The 21,839-nt window shown below is 33.1% G+C and overlaps 1 protein-coding gene across 7 annotated transcripts in view; it reads right to left on the bottom strand.

Moving 5' to 3' along the window:
- Nucleotides 1–21,839, bottom strand: part of LOC124543254 (ecotropic viral integration site 5 ortholog) — a 52,535-nt gene that overhangs the window by 18,556 nt on the left and 12,140 nt on the right. For 2 of the 7 annotated variants that reach the window (XM_047121407.1, XM_047121412.1), the window contains exons 3-11: nucleotides 15,831–15,961; nucleotides 14,504–14,668; nucleotides 10,684–10,916; nucleotides 8,658–8,849; nucleotides 7,705–7,869; nucleotides 4,178–4,372; nucleotides 3,401–3,559; nucleotides 2,370–2,603; nucleotides 350–568 (exon numbers count right to left, since the gene is read on the bottom strand). In XM_047121407.1, coding sequence (XP_046977363.1) covers nucleotides 350–568; nucleotides 2,370–2,603; nucleotides 3,401–3,559; nucleotides 4,178–4,372; nucleotides 7,705–7,869; nucleotides 8,658–8,849; nucleotides 10,684–10,916; nucleotides 14,504–14,668; nucleotides 15,831–15,921 — 1,653 coding nt within the window. In that variant the 5' untranslated portion in view covers nucleotides 15,922–15,961. Of the gene's footprint in view, nucleotides 1–349; nucleotides 569–2,369; nucleotides 2,604–3,400; nucleotides 3,560–4,177; nucleotides 4,373–7,704; nucleotides 7,870–8,657; nucleotides 8,850–10,683; nucleotides 10,917–13,252; nucleotides 13,381–14,503; nucleotides 14,669–15,830; nucleotides 16,004–21,839 lie in introns of those variants that run through there. The other 5 variants (XM_047121408.1, XM_047121410.1, XM_047121409.1 and 2 more) reach the window with 5 other exon arrangements.

Raw genomic sequence — 21,839 nt, 5'->3', positions numbered from 1 at the left:
ATGCAAATTATTATTGCTGAAAAAAAGCTTTAAGCAACTTTTATATTTTTTAACCCCATTTGAACTAAAATAAATATTATCTTTCAAATTAAAAACATCCTTTAACTAAGTTCTTTTTTTCTATTACAATTATACAATTATTAGTTACATAACATTCATCATTATCATTATACAACGTTTTGCTTATTGGACAAACGCTCTAATCTCTGATATTATATATTGGTTTAAAAATGTTCATTTAATGCGCAATACATAACCTATATATAACCTTGCTCAAGGGAAGGTGTATGTATAGACTTTTTTTATACCATGTTGTGTGGGTTGCCCACGCGTGGGAAACGTAACTAACCTGCAAGTGAGCAACATTATTGTCAACGCGTTGTTTCCTTAGTATTTTGTTCTCGTTCTCCAGCTCCGCGATCCTGGCGTTCAGTTCCCTCTCGGCAGCCTGCCTCTCTGCTGCGTCGAGTCGCGCGCGAACCAGTTCCCGCTGGAGACACCGTGCGAGCTCTTCGCCTTTCGCGTTGTTACCTTCTGTCCCTTCTAGAGACGATTGACGGGAATTGTTCTGGAAAATTTAGCAGGAAATTTGTTGTTTCTTCATAATTGGTTGCTAAAGATATTTATATATACCTTCTCGGTTAATTGATGTAGGCTTGCATTAGTTCGAGCGTCAAGATGTATTACCATGTACGAGACAACCAAGTAGAGGAATATATACAAATTAGCTAATATTTTTAAGCCTATCTTATTGAAATGGCGAAAGTTTATCGGAGATGTACTGTATTAATTATTAGTACCCACATATTACCATTAGTCAAAAATATTTAATGCTGTCGTAAGCTTTTTAGCAGTTTATATGTTACTAATTTAAAGGCAACATACGATGACTTTTTGAAATGGTAAGCAAAGGGAGTCGAGGATAAAGAAAAGAAGTTGACCGCCAGGGTCTTAAAATACGTGCTCTAGGGTTCCAGTGTGGGTTAAGCCCTTTGTATATTGATGTAGAAATATTTTCAGTTAGGCATTACAAAAAAATATTCTCTGCAATTATTAATATAAACAACATTTATTTCAGTCGAATTCGTATTATGAGCGGAGTATTTTCTGGAATAGGCTATTTGACAATACGAAAAATAAATTGTGAATTATTGTAATCAGTGTATATTATGAGTTTTAAAATGGTTATTTACTAACGAAACTTGAAAATAATACTTAATTTATTCAAAAATCAATAGATAAAAATTTTTTCAAACGTTTGCCACGTGACACAAAACGCTCTTGATTGGCCGGGCTTATAATGAAGTCACTTTCTTGTAAACCTTACATTTCTACTATATGTACCACAGATTAAATTACAGCAAAGTGACGTCAACGACCCCTTTGCTGAACCATATTGTCCAAGTAGCGTTTTCGCGCGTTATTTAAATATGGAATTTTTAATATGATATTTTTCGGCAAATATGTATAGTATGACACAAATTAGATGTAGCATCGGAAAATGCAATGGAATGAAAATAAAACCGATTACTGCCGATTTACACAACCAATAAAAATAGCTCCCTATCGCGCCATTCGACGCTATTCGTCGCTTTAGATTCACGCGTCAGAGAAAGCAAGTGCATGTAAACAGACGCGTCAAATTAATGAATATATTAGGTCATATGATATTACAAGTTATTACGTTTGTGCAAAGATCATATTCGTGTGAGAAAATAAATATTGATAATTTGGAAAAGCGTACTCAATTCGGATGTGATCGGTTTTACGATTTTTGCCGATGCGACATCTAAGTTGTGTCGTACTATACGAGAAATAAAAAAAATTAACTTTTGCTGGGTTCCTTAACCTCTACTAAATAATATAAAATGGATTTTAGAAAACCAGTCAAATAGCCTATCCTACTACTATTATAAAGGCGAAAGTTTGTATGTATGGATGTATGGATGTTTGTTACTCTTTCACTTAAAAACTACTGAATGGATTTGAGTGAAACTTTACCACAATATAGCTTATACATCAGAATAACACATAGGCTACAATTTTTGAGGTTTCTAATGTGAGGTCGTAAAAAAACACATTTTTGCGCTTACATTGCAAACGCTGACTGAATCCTACAAGATAGATCAAAACAATGTACTACTGTATTGTACAACTTAAAAAGGTCTACAAAAAAGTCCCTGGTGGTATATGTTTATCTCTTAGGAATAACCCACAATAACCATTTTTTATCCTATACTTTGTACGAGAAATAATGACTTATTTACGAAGCGATTTTAAGCGATTACTAGACTAGACGGGACGAACCTGAAGTCCACGCGAACGAAGTCGCGGGCAAAAGTTAGTTAATAATAAGTTTTCGAGTGTACCTCTGCGATGGTCATTTCCAAGCTTCTGATTTCGTCCTGGGCCACCGCCAGTCGCTGCTGGGCGTCCATATTGGCTCGTCTCAGCGCCTGTACCTCCCGCGCCAAAGCGAACGTTTCCTCCTCGCCCTCGGCCCGGTCCACTTGACCTTGGACCAAGCGCTCCGCAAGCGCCGAACTCTCCTTCTCGAGGAGTTCCACCCTTTGTTTGAGAAGACGGTTCTCTTGACGGAGACACTGTTATATATATCAAATATTTAATTTTAATAGACTTTTATATACTCTGATTAAATGTCGTATACATAAAAATGTCATGTTAACCGATGATTGCGGGTTCAAACCCAGACAAACACCACTATGTATATGTGTTTAATTTGCGTTTATAATTCATCTCGTGCTCGGTGGTGAAGGAAAACATCGCGAGGATTACTGCATGTGTCTAATTTCATTGAAATGCTGCCACATGTGTATTCCACCAACCCGCATTGGAACAGCGTGGTGGAATATGTTCCACACCCTCTCCTCAATGGAAGAGGAGGCCTTTACTTTACTTTAATATATAAATTCGATCGTCGCGAAAGTTTGCACGTGTATATGTTTTATTTGCTATTTTCTATTTATCTTATTCGCTTCATTGTTGCCCTTAATGGCGTTGCAAGCTACTTTTTAGTCTAACACGTTACAACCAACCTCTAAAAGGCGAGCGAAACCGCGGGCAAAAAGTGGTGTCATAAAGACAAGACACTTTTACTTATAAATAAAAAATAAATATGAGGATAAACGTTACCAAGATTGCATAAGTTTCATTGATTATTTATATGCACAAACAAACATACAGAAAATCAGAAGCACATATATATTAATAAACAATATTGTGTTTATATAATACATACCATTTGAACATCATATAAATTTGTTTAAAAATTTACTGATAATGTTTATACTAGAATGAGTAATACGTCCATTCATGACGCAATACTAATAATAACATCAGATATTGATAGCGATCTATCAAGAGGTAAAAACCCACTCACTCTGAGCACAGCAATGTCTCCTTGCTCCTTCGTTTTTATAACCGTGTATTCCTTTTCTAACTTCTTCATCTTCTTAGGGTTAACTTTGATCGAATATGCGAGATTCATAAAGGCGTCCTGATCTGCTTCCGCCTTCGACGGTAACTCTTTCTGCATGTACTGTTATCGAAAAACAATTATTGATAAGATGATAACGACGACAATTTTAAGTGATTATTTATTGTTGAACGTAGAATCGATTATTATTTATCTGTTTGTCGATTAAATATTGTGTTTAGATATACACTTCAAAATTGATTTACATGAATCAACAACAACAATATAATCACAAATATATTGATTTAAATTGAATCTGTTTGAGGTTTTTTTATGAATATTATTATTATTATATAGTAACAATAATCTAGTAACAGCTTTAAGATTGTTTGAGACATATGTAATGACAGTTTTGAGAGAATGAGCACTGCTTAATAATACTTTTGATAATAATTTAATTAAAATTATGGTACAGATAAAATTATCTGGATCATTTTACTGCCAAATATTATACGTTTTTTTTTCATTTGAAATGAAACTGTATTTCAACCGAAAAAGACTTCAGAGATAACGTATATTATACCTCATATAGCTAATGGAATATTGGTTTAAGAAATGACTTCTAATTCTTGCAATGTTTATTACCAAAAGTGACCATTTGCAATCAGCTGACTGAATGTAATCACACGATATTCTTTCCTAACATAAATAAAAGCAAAATATAACCAATTAGTTGATTACCTTTAGAATGCTTTCCATATCGAGCGACAAAAGATCGTTTTTGCCAAGCGTGAGCAACGCCAGAGCGACCTTGAACACGATCTCTATGCCTTCGGATAGGAACACATCCATGATACGACAGGCCAGCGGTAGCGAGAGTGTCGTCGTGAACAGCGTCAGGAACCAACTGCTTGCGTATATTGATGTACTGAAGCTCTGTTGAAAAGATGTATTTAGTAAATATCACAGTATCTTGTAACATCATTGGAATCTGTAATTACAGTACATTACAGGCGGCTTTCGGGTCATTTCAAGCCAAGGAAAGTTCTAACTTGGTAGAATGGGATATTCTAGATATAGATATATATGGATAGATAGAGATATATGGATAATTCTAGGTACAGTTCAATATCCTAAATAATATTCGACGTTTGAAGAGTTGCGACCTTGAAAAACCGTCGCTCGCGCCACCGTCTTGGAAAAAAGTTACCAAAAAAAGGTTATTCGACACTATTATGTCACCAAGTTAAAAATATAACAAAGTCTACCAATTTTTACGTTTTGCAATGTTTCAACATTAATCTCTGTGTTTCTGTAAACATTTTTATGAACTGGGGGGTATTAATTACCAAATAAGAATTCTCTAACCCACCAAATGACTATAACCAGCAATAAGATTATTTACGTATACATCTGTGAAGACTGTACACTCGTATACATTTTGTAACATTATTTCTTTTAATTTTCATGAATATGGGTCTATTATACTTTGTTGGAAAACACACGGCAGCATTTTTGTCAGTCATTTAAAGTCAGTTTTACTAAAACACAATATTAATTTATTACGACAAAAATTTTCATATTCAAAAGTACATTCACAATGATCGGTTAACAATTATTGTTAAATCATTCAAATCAATGAATATCTAGAAACGCTGACTAATGCAATATTCACTTGCGCTACCTGTTATGACTAATGAATGCACTACGGGCGCGAAATATTTCCGTACTCTGCGATTTTGTAATATTCTCTATTTCGTCTGGCAGTTCAAGGTTTTCGAATTGGAATATGAATAATTCAGTGTCGCATACATTTAAATAGTTAGCTGCTTTTAAGCTGTCAAGAATAATTCCGCCTGTGCGCCGTTAAATTCCACAGAAGTTCATATTTTACATAGTAAAGCCCAAGAAAGACAACAACAACAACAGCATGTAAATTCCCACTGCTGGGCTAAAGGCCTCCTCTCCCTTTGAGGAGAAGGTTTGGAATCTATTCCACTACGCTGTTCCAATGCGGTTTGGTGGAATACACATGTGGCAGAATTTCTTTGAAATTTGTCACATGCAGGTTTCCTCACGATGTTTTCCTTCACCGCTGAGTACGAGATGAATTATAAAGACAAATTAAGCACACGAATCAGCGGTGCTTGCCTGGGTTTGAACCCGCAATCGTCGGTTAAGATGCACGCGTTCTAGCCACTGGGCCATCTCGACTCCCAAGAGTCAGTCAATTACAATACTACTAATATCGTAAATCATAATGCTTTCAATCTGATAATCCGATTGAACGGGAAAAAAGTGAAGGTACGATTATCGACTACTTTAAGACTCTCCACATCACAATACTCTTATCCTGCATTGGATATATATAAATAAATATTGGACCACATCACATACATTACTCTGACTCCAATATAAGTAGCTAAATCACTTGGGGTACGGAAAATCAAAAGTAACGATAGTACCACAAACACGCAGACCCAAGGCAACATAGAAAACTAATGAGCTTTTTTATATCAACTTGGCCGGGAATCGAAACCGGGATATCGGTGTGGCGTACCCATAAGAACCGGTGTACACACAAATCAACCACGGAAGCCACTTGTTGTATTATTTTATTTATAATAGATCATATATTGTTGTTTAAAAGTAGACTAGCTTTAAATAAATATATTTAATTTGACAATTGACGACTATATGGTGCATCTCGAATGGAATTTGATTGTACTTAATAGCACAAATATTGATTATACAAGTATTTGTGTCATGAGCCTTATAAGTCAGTCGTTAAAAAAACGTGAAATTTATCAAGGTCAATTTATCAGGATACACTACTAAACTGTATATCAATGCGCAATTTTGGGTAGTAATGAAACCTGCAGGTTTCAGATAAAAGTATACAAATGAAGGGCATTAAAGAATCATGGTGGAAATAATTCCAACTATATTATAGGAGATAGATATCTTCTTCCAATAGTGGGACATTTGTCCCAATTAAATTTTCATATCAGATTTACTTGATTCTTGGGCTTTGTTTGATAGTTACTTCATTATATATTCTACCGTCAAAGACCAATGCTAAGTATTGTTGTATTTTGGGGTAAAGGGTCAGTGAACCTCAAGTGTTTCCAAGATTGGTGAAGCATTAGGCAGAAATGATTGATATTTCTCACAGCGCCAATATCTATGAACGATCGTGACCACTTATTATCAAGTAACCTACGTGCAGAGTAAAACAAACTATTTTATATAAAATAAAGAATGATGCTTCTGGCTTTAGGCTAGACTATTATTTAGCCCGCATTGGAACAGCGTGGTGGAATATGTTCCAAACCATCTCCTTAATGGAAGAGGAGGCGTTGGCCCGGCAGTGGGAAATTTACAGGCTGTTACTTTACATTACTTTTATCATCTAGCTTTAAGCTAGAGGCTTTATTCCTTAGTCTATTGAGTAAGTATGGAGTAAAACTGATATAGAATAAGTTACTTTGAGTTGATATCACACATATTATGTGATATCCTGTATATGAGGTTTGTAATTATTCACAAATATCATATTACTTACATTCGACATTTGATGTATTAAACAGAAGTAAGAGAGAATACCTGCGATTAATTTTGCTTGATACTTTTATGTCAATAACATAAGACAATAGAACATCTGGCTCAAAGCCATTAAGGATGTATTCAATACGGAGACTGATATCGAAATGAAAAAAGGCGTAACTTTGTTGAGAAGTCAAGGCATTTAAGCTTTTCTGCTTTTGAGACTTCCAGTAAAAAGAAACAATAACTGAATAGAAGGTTTTCTGTCAGGTGGTAAGGTACAATCTACTGATTTGGTTCGACAATCTGTTTTGGGGAATGTCGTAGTACGACACAACTTAGATGTCGCATCGGCAAAATTCGTCCGAATTGAGTACGCTATACCAAATTATCAATATTTATTTCTCATGCGAATATAATCTTTGCACAAACGTAATAACTTGTAATATCATATGACCAAATATATTCATTGATTTGACACGTCGATTTACATGCACTTGCTTTCACTGACGCGTGAATCTATACCGACGAATAGCGTCGAATGGCGCGATAGGGAGTTATTTCTATTGGTTGTAAAAATCGGCAGTAATCGTTTTCAATTTAATTCCATTGCATTTACCGATGCTACATCTAATTTGTGTAACTTTACTACTTACTACGGATTTGACATTGGGCAACCCTTGCTGACTTATGTTGACAAAATGTAACAATGTATAACGAACCTGTGATTGGAAGTGTACGTGGAGATCGGGTAAGAGTTCTTGGACGAGATTCTCGAGTTGGAACATGCATAGACCAAGTTCAGCCATACTTGGCTTGAACATGTCTCGCATACGATGATGCTGCATTATCTTCAACAGAACTGCGAACGCTTCCTCCTCAGGCATCTGTTAAACATCCCCACATAGTATTTAATAGATTTTATTTAAATTTTTGATTTGAGACAACATCACATACATTACTCTGATCCCAATGTAAGTAGCTAAAGCACTTGTGTTATGGAAAATCAGAAGTAACGAAGGTACCACAAACACCCAGACCCAAGACAACATAGAAAACTAATGATAATCTATATCGACTCGGCCGGGAATCGAACCCGGGACCTCGGAGTGGCGTACCCTTGAAAACCGGTGTACACACCACTCGACCACGGTGGTCGTCAAATTTATGAGATACTAGTTATCAAAATGTTTTAATATATATAAATCTGATGTTTTAATGTAGTCACTTTAACTGTCAATGTTCAATATGTATGTTGTAAGTGTGCTTGTTATAAATAAATAAAAGACAAAGGCAAAGATACGTAGATTTAGTTAATGAAAATTAATCTATACTCTTTGGAGTGCAATCCTTATTCATACAAAATTGTATATAATAATCGCTTCCAATGTTTAACCGTGAAAGAGCAATAACGAGAAAGTTACTATCGCATTTATGGTATTGTAGATCAAGAAAACCTATTGTTATGGGGACGCGGATTCAATTCCTGTACACGAAAAATATACCTATTTGTAATAACTAAATTAAGTCCAAATTCAAATACAACGGTTTTACTAAATATCAAATCAATAATTTCAAGTATATTTCAATGAAAGTAATAAGTAAAGCAATAAGTAACATATTTAATTATACCATTAAGAGACATCGTGTTTATTTTTATAGTCATAGAACCTACCTGCATTAACAGAAGTCCAACAATAAACCCAGAGCCCTGGCAGTAGCCGACTTCTCTGTCGTGGAGCGAGTAAGCCTTCATTACATTAAAAAGGGATTCCTGCCCTAGGCCGTCTTTTTCTTTGAAGAAATCGTGCTCCGGGTAGGTGCGTGCAATATCACGACGTATCACCTTTTCACAAGCTGATTTGGCCTATAAACGATATTAATAAAAATAAACATTAAGAAAATAACTGTATAATACATATTTTTTTAATTAAATTTACGAAATACAGTAGTCGTCGTATAATGTTAATTCTTTTCAATATTTGATACTAGTAATCGCCAGCGGCTTTACTCGTGTTTTAGGGTGTTGGTTGTTATGTGTCAGGCAAAAAAAGTAGTCTATGTCCTTTCTTGGAGGTTAAGTTGACTTCATACAAAATCTCATCGAATTCGGTTCAGCGGCTTTGTCGTGAAAGAGCGACAGATAGAGTTACTTTCACATTTATTATATTAATATTAATAAAGAGTCGAGATGGCCTAGTGGTTAGAACGCGTGCATCTTAACCAATGATTGCGGGTTCAAACCCAGGCAAGCACCGCTGATTTATGTGCTTAATTTGTCTTTATAATTCATCTCGTGCTCAACGGTGAAGGAAAACATCGTGAGGAAACCTGCATGTGATAAAGGAGAATGCCCAATAATAGTATCACAAAAAATCTTCTTGTGTCTCTTTTTTATAAACTTAGTTATTATAAAGTAAAATTAAACAAATTATTTTAAATATGATGACATTATAATATCTCCGGATAACTTCAAACCAAAAAAAAAGTAGTTGTTTCGTCTACATTGTATATTTATAAAATCGAACAACTCAGTCCGATTATGATGACGTTGCGAGTTTCGATTCTTATTTTTAAAATTAATTTCCAATATACATATAATAGAATTTTTTACATTTTATCTAAAAATACTTAAAATATGCATAACACTATTATAATATATGCAATATGCATTAAAAAGACTTTTTGTTTATATAGATACAATTTATAAACAGATAATTAATAAATAAATAATCGATAACTAAATCGATAATAACTTTTACTTCTGTCTGGCAGCACGAGTAATATGTCACTCAGTAACTGTTTTCATTGTTTGTTTTAAGCTCGTGGTAATATTTTAGTACGTGTATAACAGCATTGGTGTTAGTATAAGCTAAAGTGATTGTGAGGCTGAGACTCCTTTGCTTTAGTTATACTTTTAATCCTTGCAGAGTTTACCTTGTGACTTATAATTTAACCACAGTGATTGTGAACGACGTGAAAACCCACCTGTCACTTCATCAGAGAAACGGCAATTAAACCAAGAGATCAGCAGGCGCGTACGTTTAATGATGTAAATGCACCAGCCCAATTTTTAGATAACATTTTTGAAGAATATTGTTATATTTTTGAAGCATATAAATGATTAATATGAAATAAAATAATTTTTGTATATTGCCTAATTGTTTTATTTCTCTCTCTCTCCATCTGACTCTTTCTCTTTCATTCTTTCAACAGCTGTCACTGCTGGGCTTATTTTCAAACCATAGTGTACCTTAATATAGATGTAACAACTACTTTTATTTTATTAATAATACTTTTATATTTATTAATTCCGGAGTTTTAGCCATGTTGTTTCATTTTTATATGTTTCTGTAGCATTATCACTATAAAATAAACATGAATTAAAGTTGACACAAAAAATTTTGTGGCGATACTAAAGTCCATAGTATTTTGGGCATTCTCCTTTCATAGAAATTCTGCCACGTGTGTATTCCACCAACCCGCATTGGAACAGCGTGGTGGAATATGTTCCAAACCTTCTCCTCAAAAGGGAGAGGAGGCCTTTAGCTCAGCAGTGGGAATTTACAGGCTGTTGTTGTTGTTGTTGTTGTTGTTGTATATTAATATTTGATATCGATATTGATTCATCATTTGGGCTTTTAGTGAAATTAGTATTATTTTAAGCTAATATTGTGTTTAACTAAAAGTGCATTTCGTACCTTAATGTAAGAGGCGTATAGTTTCTTATCGGGTGAGGCATCGACTCCTGCTAGTAGCTGCCAAACGATGCCTCTGAAGTGATGAGGGACACCCTGTCGCACGAGATCTCGCACGAACTGGTTGCGGCGACGCCACTCCGTCTCCCAATTGCTAACCAGCCTGCCCCAGAGACCCCACAAATCCTCTTCACCGTTGCTCTCGACCTTTGTTTCTTCATGGCTCGAGCTTGTCGCTGAAGAATATTAAATACGTCAGTACTTAAGTAACTCTATATACATCAATTCTTTTAGAATTTTCTTTGTTAATTATCAGATAAAATTATATAGGTACTTTAAAAGCTGCACATTATGGGTATATTCTATTTAATTTCTTATATATTGACGACATTTGTTTACAAATAAAACAAATTCAATTTTAATTAAAATCAATCTTGTTATAAAATAAATAATAACAAAATATATATATAAAAAAAACTGATTAACATAAAAATTAAATCAGCAACCAGTGTGTATTTATTAAGTGATTTCGCGAGGCAGCAAGCAAGTTGCAATACATTAAATAAAGGTTAATATAATAATTAAAATACGCTACAGTTAAAACCTTCAAGATATTTGAACATTCGCTTTGCCTTCATTCAAACACAATTAATTCGCAGTTAAAATGAACGAGCAATTTTATTTTAAATCGCTATTAACTGTAATGTTTATCCATCAATAAATAGTTTTTCATAATTTGTATCCACATCGCATTACGAATTTATGAACTATTTGTAAATAATATTGACGATGAAGTTGGTTCAGGAGTTCGATTTCTAAATTCTTTTCAATACTTTTTATACAATTACATCATTGAAGTATTTTATAATTTGTTCAATAGTTTTAGGTCAAAACAAAGCAAAATAATCGAAGCAAACAGAGTAGTTATTTGTGGTATCTTAAGATAAACAGACTTGAACACAAGAATATAAGAACATGACTTAAAAAAAACAATCGCCAATTGATCAGCTTTGCATTATTATCAATGTATTTTGTACAAAATTATATGAGAAATGTTTTTGTTCAAGTTGATTGATGCAACATTTTTTATTACACCTACTCGCATTGCACATGGTAACTTTTTTCGTTAATTGGACTAAGAGGTAGCGACGGAAATTGTATTCGCAAATATAAAATTAGTAGCTGCTTTTATTTGAGCCGAAGCATTATCTTTCGTATACTTACATAGTATAAAACAAAGTCGCTTAACGCTGTCTATCCCTAAGGTCTAAGCATACAGATCTTTAAAATTACGCAACGCTTTTTGATGCAGTTTTATTAATAGATAAAGTGATTAGAGAGGAATGTTTTAGTATATTATACATAGACAATATAGTAAAGAAACAATTATTATTTCAGAAGTTTCTAACGTGATTTCGTAAATCAGCAAATTATGTAGTATATTTAGTATCAGTAATGCACCGTGCGAAGCCGGGTGGACCGCTTGCATGGTTATAATACAATGAATTAGCCAGTGCCATTGCAAAACACAAGATACATAACACCTTAGTTCATAATTTAGGCCAATTTAATAAGTTTGAGGCATGTATAATATTTATGACAAATATACAGACAGACCGCTAAAGGCCTGATTTACCAGTTGTTTAAATAAAAAAAAATATTTAGAACGACATATAGCATTAAATAATGTCGTGCGAAATTCGCAAAAATATTACAATACACACGAAATAAATTTCAACATTATATTTTCTTACACAATTCAATTTAGCCTCGTATTATTTACTACGGTCAAGCAGCGGGTGTATATTACAAAGTCGTACCAATTTTACAATAATCAAACATTACAATAAATAAATAAATAAAAGCGTACACATCTTTATATTAATACGTGAACATCGAAGGTTGTAGTGCATTTTTTTTATAATAAAAGGAGTGGAATGTGTTTGTAATTTATAAATATAAGTTGAATTTCGATTGCACGCGATTCTAGTTTAAAGTTATGTACGTCAGTAAAGCAGTTTTGTGCGCCATCTATTTTGACCTACAATTGAAATAAATATGACGTAGTTACACAATACATATTAGTAAATTGTTAATTATATAATGTTTGTTTTGATTGTTAATAAATGTGAAAGAGCTCATTCATTTCAGAATAATGAATGGAGAATTTTGAACGATATTATAAAATAGGTGATCAGTCTACAGTACACTGCCCCGTTCACTTAAGGATTTATATTAAGCCAAAACTTCCAGAGAAGATTCGTTTTGATTACACGTCCAACATTTCTCTCTAAGTAAATTTTAGATCGTAGTTGAAATCATGTTGTGTTCATACAGAAAACCTTAATATGATGTTTTTATTTTTCACAAAAAAATGTTTGTCCTACATGCTAATGGTTTGGAGAAAAGTATAATTCAAATAATGTTATAAAATGTATTAATAACCGGCTGATTCAAGTCAATTTCTTTACTTAATGTACTCTAAGCATGGTAGTTACTTATTGATTGTCAAATTAAAAACCACTTTACAAAGATATTAAGACTAGAGTAGTGAAATATTTTATCAGCTTACCTAAAATATTATCAATGAGACTGGATAAATAAAACTCGAGTCCACTAGCACTTGATTCACTTTTCTCACTCATCTCAAACTGATATAAAAAATAACTGAGTTTTTCGTGTACATGTTATATCTTCGCTATCAACGTGAAACTGAGATAAGAGATAATGCTCTTATTGCGAACTAAATTCTAAAATCGGTTTTAAAGACGAACTTCGAGTTTCGCAAGCGATGAAACGAAAATTGCGCATAAAAGTAAATGTAACACATTAAGTAAATCCACGCAACGCCGCCCGCAAATGTGGCGCAAGACACACCAAATACAAATGCTTAGAGGCGCTCGCTTAAGGGAAATATGAACAATTATGGATACTGCTGTCTAGGATGTTGACCTGTAATCAAATTCCTTACAACAATACCATTTATACTACTAGTTATAGTTCAAATATTCGTTTAAATCACTTTTTATGGAAATATACATTTTCGCTCATCGTCGTTCAAAATTTATTTTGTACTGGTTAAAAGAATATTATTTTAAAACTTTCCAACATGTTTTACTATAAAAAAACAACCGAAACGAAAAGAGCATTCTATAAACATTGAATGATACATTGATTGGATTGACAGAAACAAATATGAGCAAGCATTTCCCCATTCATTTTCATTCACTTTCATCACTGAATGAAACTCGTGAAACATTTAAAATACAGGATCGAACTAGTCGAAAATTCTATTTCAATTCGAACACAAAACCGGTTCGAGAATAAAAGCGCAGACACGAATTGGTAGATAAAAATCGGCGGACCTTTTGTCTTACATTTTAATCAAATGTATTCCAGTGGAAAACTGTAAATGGATGGTTATAAAAAGTAAAATAAATCAACCACAGCGGCAGCGGTTTGGATTTCCAAATGCTTAATTTATATTTGAAACAATTCATTTGTTGTTCTACAATACTATTTTTATACTACGCACAAATGATAGTAAGTACTTAGAAAAATATATAATCATTTCTTCGACACTGTAATTGTTTAGGTTTGCTACGGCATCTACACTGGAAAGCTCAATGAGTGTCGGACATTACACGCGACAAAGTTTCTGTTTAGTTTAACATTTATTCTTAGAAATAAAATAACTAGTATACAAATAATATTCATTAATAAGCTGGAATAGACAATATGGTGTCGAGTAATGTGTAGTCAAGCACTCAAGTCTCCTTAATCGTACGAGTCGGATAAAGTATGATAAAGTCTTTGAACTCACCCGAAGCTAACGATATCTGCGATGTATCGGAACTCTTGCGACTGTGCACGGTTGTTAGCGAGGGGCACTTTGCGTCCGCCTCGATTCTCCGGTTTTCCTCCTCCAGTTTGGCGAGCAATGCCTGCTCGGGCGTCGGGATCGAATCTGAGGTGGTTACACCGCAGTCTGGAGATGACAAAGCTTATCAATATAAATATTAGACTATTGAACTATCGTCTTTCAACGAATATATTCAATGACATGTACAATGTATATACATTTATGAAAATATAGATAATTTTCAAGTGTACTTCATAACTAAACAAACTATCCTAAATTTAGAATGTATTACAAAATTATATGTGTCGTAAAAACATTGAACTTTTTGATCTATTTTTATCAATACGAAGTAATTGGTTCTCCATTGAGATCGCTATAAAAAGTTTATTCCTGACGTTGGTGTATTGTGTTATTTCATCTTCGACGTCATTACGGATCGTGTATATTTTTATTGTTATTTAGTTGTATTGTTTCATATTTCTTATAAACGAAAAGGATGTTCTCGTCGTGTAAGCTTCTTCTTACTAATTTTATAGAAGTGAGCTTTTGATTTCGCAAAATTATGTGTTTCTTCAAATGTTCTTAATTTCTACAATCTCAATTAAATAAAAAATAATTAATATATTTACCTGTTATATTATTATATAATAATTTAATCATTACGAAAGCAAATTATAAACTCGCTCTAAAACAATTGTGTTAAAATTAATAATTATATTAAAATCATTAGTAACTAAAAATATACTCTATGCAATTAAATTAAAATATCGTCGTTTGATAATTGTATTAGATAACATTGAGGAATTTTGTGTGCAATAGGTTGAATCCTTGAAATTAAATTCGTTGCTGAATTAGTAGAAGTGCGGGGTGAAGCGGTGTCGGGTTAGTTTCGGGGTTATGCGATGCAGGCGTATTTACAGTGCATGCTCTCGAGTACAATGAGAATTTCTGTCTGCTGTATCAATCGAATTGACGAAGCGATGGAATGCTTTCTATGTTACTGAATTCTGTTTATTAAAATCAACGAAAGCCCACTCTATCTGGCGCTGAAGGGCCCTCGGCTGTCATTCGTTAGTGTATATGTACCTTTTGTCGATTGAATTGTGTGGAAATTGTGAACAATGAGGGTTATTTTAACAAGTCAAATTTGTCTTATGTGTATGTGGCAGTTTTATAATTTATATTATCGACTTGGTAGACGATGTGGAAGGTCGAAACTGCGTTGAAACCTTGATAAGACAGACCGAAATCCTCGAGCGCGTATTAGTGTGTTAATCAGCCAACAAACCGTCAAGGAATGAGACAGGCGACTCTGTATTACTAGCAATCGGAGTAGCACTGCAGGCTGCTGCTTCCCGGCCGTCCGCGTCCACCTTCATGTTGAGGCCTCTGCCATATAGCGGGCACGCGACCACCTCTCTGCACCACAACTTTACGTCAGATCCATCGCTTCACTAACTCCTATAGGATATTCCTTGAGTGACCCATTTTATGTATAATAATATGTATTATGTTTATATTATATGGATGAAATTTTCAACCTTGTGTTCTATAGAAAATAAAAGAAACGTCACCCGCCTTAATTACACGTGAATCATCGATTACTATTTGCCGACATGCACATTTATGAATGTTTACAAAATACACAAATAGGTATTCCATAACGCTGGTATGTGGGTATCAAAATGTTGCCAAGCAATATATTTTAAAATTTGTATGAATGATAAAGACCATTACCCCAAATGAATCAAAAATTATAAAAGAGTGCAGTCATGCATTTGGACTTTTAATCACCCTCATGGTATGATAAGGTGTACTTTCACCATAGAATAAAATTATTATAATGTTCGCGGTAACATGCAAAAAGAGCATGGATATAAAGTATACTTTCCAGTCTTACTAATGTTTGGATAACATTACGTTTATACACAAAAGTTGTGAATCTAAGGGGATTAATTCTTTTACAGTAATAAACGATACTAAACGTAGTATTATTCATATAATTCTTACTCACAGTCAGAGCTAAGTAGACAGTAATTAAGTTGGCAGCGTAAGCCACCAGGGAAATTAGGCTGTTTTAATTCCTAGACTTTAAAATTTTGTCTGTCACCGTTTGACTGGAGCCTAGCAATGCACAACAAATAATAAAATGTCAATTGTTTACAATATAAACACGGAAAACTTCACGACATTACAGATTAGGGAGCTGAAGATCGCTTGAGTTTTGATGAAACCGTGTAGGTGAAAGTTAGTGATACTCGCGGCGGTCGGCCGGCCACTAAGCATGAAGGCCGTGCATCCGTCACTGCTAGGGTAACCACGATTCTAAGAAAATTTAAACTACATATTTAAATCGTTTATATCCCCTACACATCACCTTTTTGAGCGGTTATATAATTATCATTTTTTTTGTTACAATATGACTCAAATTTAATATAGCGCCGTTCATATATTTTTCTTTTATAATTCTTCATAACTGGTATATAAAGTTTGTGATACCTATTCAAATTTACTTAATACGTATTGTGACCGTATTTTAATATATGCCAGTCCTTTTCATATAAAAAAACCGAATGATATAACGTTAATTCATACTTAAAATATAATAACGTAAAAGTTTACGTTACACGAGGGAATGATTTCGTGATGCGTCGGGTAATTGACATTTTAATTAATATATATTAGTTGGATGTTTAACACAACGAAACGCAATCGAAGACAGCGTAAAAAAAAACAAAAGTATTTTATTTAAGGTTTTATATGCTATTCTATTTATGTTACATTGTCTTTATATCAAGTCTGAAAATAGATTCAATGATCACGATTGAAAATAAAAGTCATAAAAACTGTAAAAAAGTAAGTCGCTTGCCGTGTCCCAATGTCGCGTAATTTTCCTTGATATTACGTATTTTCCCGACAGCAAAAATGTAACCCTTATCTACTACTCACTAAGGGCTACTTTTATATTCATATTAACAATGATCAGTTCATTTGTTTAGTCCTAATGAGATTAAAAACAGACGATTATATTCGCATTAATAATGATATAGTGCTATAAATGTATTTTATTTATAAGTTTGTCTGGACTAGCAGTAAGAGTTGAACGTTTCAATTTTTATTTTCAGTGACTAAGGAAATGGTCTAGAGGATATCCGTCTCTCCGTAGATGTAGCTCTTTCTTAAGAATTGTTTTCTTTAATAGCAGAGCTCTTTGTCAAGTATTACATTCTATATGAATATAAGTTTAAACTATTTACAACTTATTAAATTGTAAATAGTTAAATTAAGATGTATAATAGTAGCTTGTAATAAAATTTCATTCATTACAGTTTCGTTGAAATTATAAATGAAATTCATAAGAATTATGGCAGGTACATATGAAGTATGCATGTATGTACACTTTAAATTTTACATCAATTGAAACCGGATCCCTCTCATGTATCAATCAGAAATAATTTATAGTATCTTTTAAAACGGGAAGTGGAATCAGTTGAGATTAAAATGGATGGGATTTCAGCTTTTCAAATTAAAATAATACGCTCGACTGGAATAACAAAGACACTTTGTGTTGCTGCAGACATTACATGCGGTTTGCTTGCTTTTTAAATTTTATTTGATTTACAAACAGGTACCTACTGTGTAATAATAATAAAACATACATAAATATGTACGTTTTAAGTCCATTATATATACAGCTATTATGAAATATGTAAAATATATAACTAAATGGTAACCATTTTGAATTTTTATAATTTCTGTACCAGCTACATTATTAAATATGATAGATAAATCCATTAGTCTGCCCCTTTTTTAAGTCCTCTATTGGCCATGGTTGCTAGTTTTTAGAAGGTTTTGGGCCACCACGCGGCTCCAATGATGGAGATTTGGCTGATATATCTGACTAATACACTATACATGTATATACTTTAAATAGAAAATTAGTCAATAATTTCTAGTTCAATTTTATACCTAGTCTTATAAGCGGGTTTCAACGACGTTTGTTCAGGGTTTATGAATATTGTTTTTGGATAAAAGGCATTAAGTAGCCCTACTGTGTAGTAGTAAATAGTAATGCGATACTACCACTTGTGCTCGAAGCACCCTGACTCATTTGACCTCTACAATAAAACCATTACTTATACAAAGACTTTTTAGCAGAAATAAATATTGTTTTATGCTAGAATAATTAATGGGTTCTTTGCTTAAGGGTAAGGTTGATCTTGAGGTGGCGGTAACGAAAAGTGTTTTAACTGTTTTGTTTAAAAAAATATTTTGTATTTTCCCTCGGAAAATGTAATGCTATGTTCGTTTATCGTTATAAATAATAAATATGAATCATAACTCAATCACGTTTGACGTGATTTGATTTATATTTAGTTCAAAAAGTGAAGTTCAAAACGTTCGCATATCAAGACGAATGAACGAATTTTGAGAATATTAAATTGAAATAAATTATGAGCGTAAAACTACGGCGTCCGACGCGGAAAACTTTAGCAATTTCTGTACTTTAGCTGAGAAGAATTTTCGCTTTATTTTGTTTTTATTATTACTTTTCGACTTGTATGAGAATTTGAGTTTACCTTCCGTCAATAAATAGTTGCGGGTGGGGTGGGCACAATCCACCCCGAAGTGGGTGCGACCAGACAGGGCGTAGCACTGAACTTTTATTTATTAGGAAGTATTTATAGGTCGGTCTATGTCAAAGTAGGTTGAAACAAACCAGGACATTTTAAAATTACCATTTCTTTCAGACACCAAAAAAATATTCGAAATCTTACACCTTTGTGTGAGATTTCGAATATTTTTATAATAATACAAAATAGGTGATGTCAAAATGGAGTTTCCGTACTTTTAAACGTAAAAGAATACTTGACCTTATAAGTACAATACTTTCTCAAAGAGATACTTCTATTTTATTGTACAACAAATGAAAGTAGTTGTTTAATTCATGTAATCTATTTTTATTGAATGAAAATAGTGTGATGAAAAAAAAAACCTTGAATTTTTTTTAAATTCAGTTATATGTTCATTACTTAAGATTAGATTAGTGATGTATAGCGTTGACAAAAAAACAATTGATTCTCTCATGTTTACAATTTTAGAAGTATATTTTAATAGTTGTTTTCAGTTATGACCTAGTGACTTCAACACTTTAAAGAACGATGAGGGTTTAAACCGTGGCTCGCACTGCTGTTTTTTTATATAATTTATATAAATCCATAATATATTTCGTGCTCGGCGTTGAAAGAAAACATTGTGAACAAGTCTGCATGTATTAGATGACAACTTGTAATACTTATATCCAAACAGCATAAAAGCGACGTCAAGCAACACCAAGATGACGTAGAAGATGACCAGAAGTAAAGTTTTGAGGTACCATGTTGTTATTATTAGCGCAAATTAAAAATAACTCTGTTGTTTTCAGAAAATAATTATTGACGATTCAATTGGCTTCTTTTGTAATTTCTGACGTAGTTATTTCAACATTTAAGCCCGATACTTTGACTTTGAAACTGTACACAATTCCTGCAGCCAAGTTGTTAGGGTGGTAATTACGTGACTCAGACTCCGCCCAGGATCAAGCGTCTCAACGACTTTTAAATGAGAATTTTTAACGGAAAGGCGTACACTAATTAAAAGCCAATTGTCCCGAGGATTACCTTTTTCACTCGTATTACACTGAATGTTTTTTTTTTAATACTAGAATATAAAATTAAGCATTTGAAATTATTCAAATAAAATTACGAATATTTTTTAATTCTAAATTCACATGTATATTTTATGAAATACAAACTAATGCAATGGTTTAAATAATCATCGATAGTCGTTCAGTTTCACAAGTTTCATATTAGTCACTGATTAGTTTTTGCCAGTTTTCGATTTCGCTAATTTTTCATAATTTATTTTTCAGTCAAAAACTACTACTTAAGAACTTAACACTTCTAGATATTGAATTTATTATATTTCAAAGGTAGAACCAGTACATTTCTATCTTTAAATCAATTTGACCTCAAACTGTCATCACACGATTACTTCAGTTATTGATATACATCAAAATTTCTATATGTTTTGCTCATGTAGACTTTAATAATATTATCAATAGTATCAAAGACAAATGAAGAAACAAGTCTGCAATCACTGTAATGCTGCATTATCAATTTGCAGAGCTTTGTAAAATAAGAGGCTCGAGCAATCGATACGAGCAATTTAGAAAATGTGAGCCAACTCTTTTTTCGTATTCTGGACATAATGAGATTTTCTGAATCAAATGGAAGCAACTAGAACCATGCAGTAGAGCTATTGATTATAGCATATTTCTTCTGTCCCGGGATAATGTAGATCTTTGCATTATTGAATCATGAAGTTTCTTTGTTTCTAAGAAGATATTGACCAATTGAAGATTAAGAGGCAATGCAGATGACCAAATATTGGTCTATATCAATTATATATATATCACTTTCGACATTTCACTCCATTGGTATGCGAAGATTTTTGAGTGTCTTCTTACAGAATAGCTTTACTGAACTGAAACCATTATCAATATGAATCATGATCATGCAAATCATATATCGAAATGCTCGCGAGCTACCTACAACCAAATTTGACACTTAGTTATTTGTCCAAACATACACTATTGTTCATTTCATAATTTTTTTTTTATTAAAATATTATTTTCTTTAATTTAATCAATTTTAAAATATAGAATGCTAAAAACTGCTATCCCTTCCTAAAATTGCGCTATCAACTACGGAAACTTAGATGTTATGTTCGGTGTGCATATTACAACACTGGCTCACTTCCCTTTAAACATAAACATAAATTCAAAGTATTGCTTGATAGCAGACTAACTGGTGGCATAATGATAATTACTAAAAAAATTAACATCAAAACATTAAGTAAAATTGTTACCTTTGAAATACAATGTGAGAACTACATTTCGTTTTAAATACATATTCAAATATGGGCATTAATACAAGACATGACAAATATTGTTATACATAGGTATGTAAAGTATTGCAGGTGTCTGTTGCTTGTTGTTTAGAAGATTCAAATCCAGAGTCCAGCCAGATTTTCATGTGTCGCTTCTTCAGTCGTTGTCTGACCCCTCAGTGGTGTCGAATCGCCATCTGATTGGATGATGATTCGACACCACCGAAAAGCCTAAAACATATCCTGTCTTCTGTTGCTTGTTGTTTAGAAGATTCAAATCAAAAAACCGCCCAGATTTTCGTGCTTCGGTTTCCTCAGTCGTTGTCTGACCCCTCAGTGGTGTCGAATCGCCATCTGATTGGATGAT

The sequence above is a fragment of the Vanessa cardui genome, chromosome Z, assembly GCF_905220365.1.
Source record: "Vanessa cardui chromosome Z, ilVanCard2.1, whole genome shotgun sequence".
In the NCBI taxonomy this organism is placed as follows: Eukaryota; Metazoa; Arthropoda; class Insecta; order Lepidoptera; family Nymphalidae; genus Vanessa; species Vanessa cardui.
The sequence above is the reverse complement of the archived record's forward strand: the minus strand, read 5'-3'. Positions and strand labels throughout refer to the sequence as shown.